The 663-nt window shown below is 32.3% G+C and overlaps 1 protein-coding gene across 1 annotated transcript in view; it reads left to right on the top strand.

Annotated features, from left to right (window-relative positions):
* LOC116091703 (olfactory receptor 1044-like) overlaps window positions 1-138 on the top strand; it is an 887-nt gene extending 749 nt beyond the window's left edge. Inside the window, exon 2 of the mRNA XM_031373224.1 lies at window positions 1-138. Coding sequence (XP_031229084.1) covers window positions 1-138 — 138 coding nt within the window.
* The last annotated feature ends 525 nt before the right edge of the window (window positions 139-663 follow it).

The following is a 663-nucleotide window of genomic DNA, read 5'->3' as shown; positions in this document are numbered from 1 at the left end:
ATGGACACAGACAAAATGGCCTCTGTTTTCTACACAGTTGTGATTCCTATGTTAAACCCACTGATCTACAGTTTGAGAAATAAGGATGTGAAGGGAGCTCTGAAGAAGGCAATCAATATTAACTTCTGGCCTGGGTGAAATTCTATGTCACATGATAAAATGAGTAGAATTTTCTGAGACTGCATTTAAATGTATTAATATAGATTCCCTTTTATATATCTTTTGAAATATTTACTACTGTGAATTGGGTATAATGAAAGCAATCACTCTCCTTAGTCTTCAATCTAAACTAATAAATGACAAAGAACCTAGCATTTGAATTTTGTAGAGAGGGCTCTTAATACCTTTTTTCTTGGATTGAGGAGATACAATAGGGCTCAGCAAATAGTTCACATCTAAAATCCCTCAACTTTTTCCTCTAGTTTTAATAAAAGAGGCTATAAATAAGGCTCATATATTCAAAGTGAATGTTATAGATTGAAAATAAATTTTGTTGCTGTTGTTCTGCAATAATCATGTCTATTAGAGTCATCCAATTTTTGTCCAGAACATTCAAGCCAATACTTAGCATCGAAATGATTAAACACAAACAAACAACAGATACCTGCTTCAGATGCTCAGCATTTGTTGCTATTATTATAATGGCATTTGGTTTATATTATT

The sequence above is a fragment of the Mastomys coucha genome, unplaced genomic scaffold (assembly GCF_008632895.1).
Source record: "Mastomys coucha isolate ucsf_1 unplaced genomic scaffold, UCSF_Mcou_1 pScaffold15, whole genome shotgun sequence".
Lineage (NCBI taxonomy): Eukaryota > Metazoa > Chordata > Mammalia > Rodentia > Muridae > Mastomys > Mastomys coucha.
Note: the sequence above shows the minus strand (reverse complement) of the source record. Positions and strands in the feature narration are given on the sequence as shown.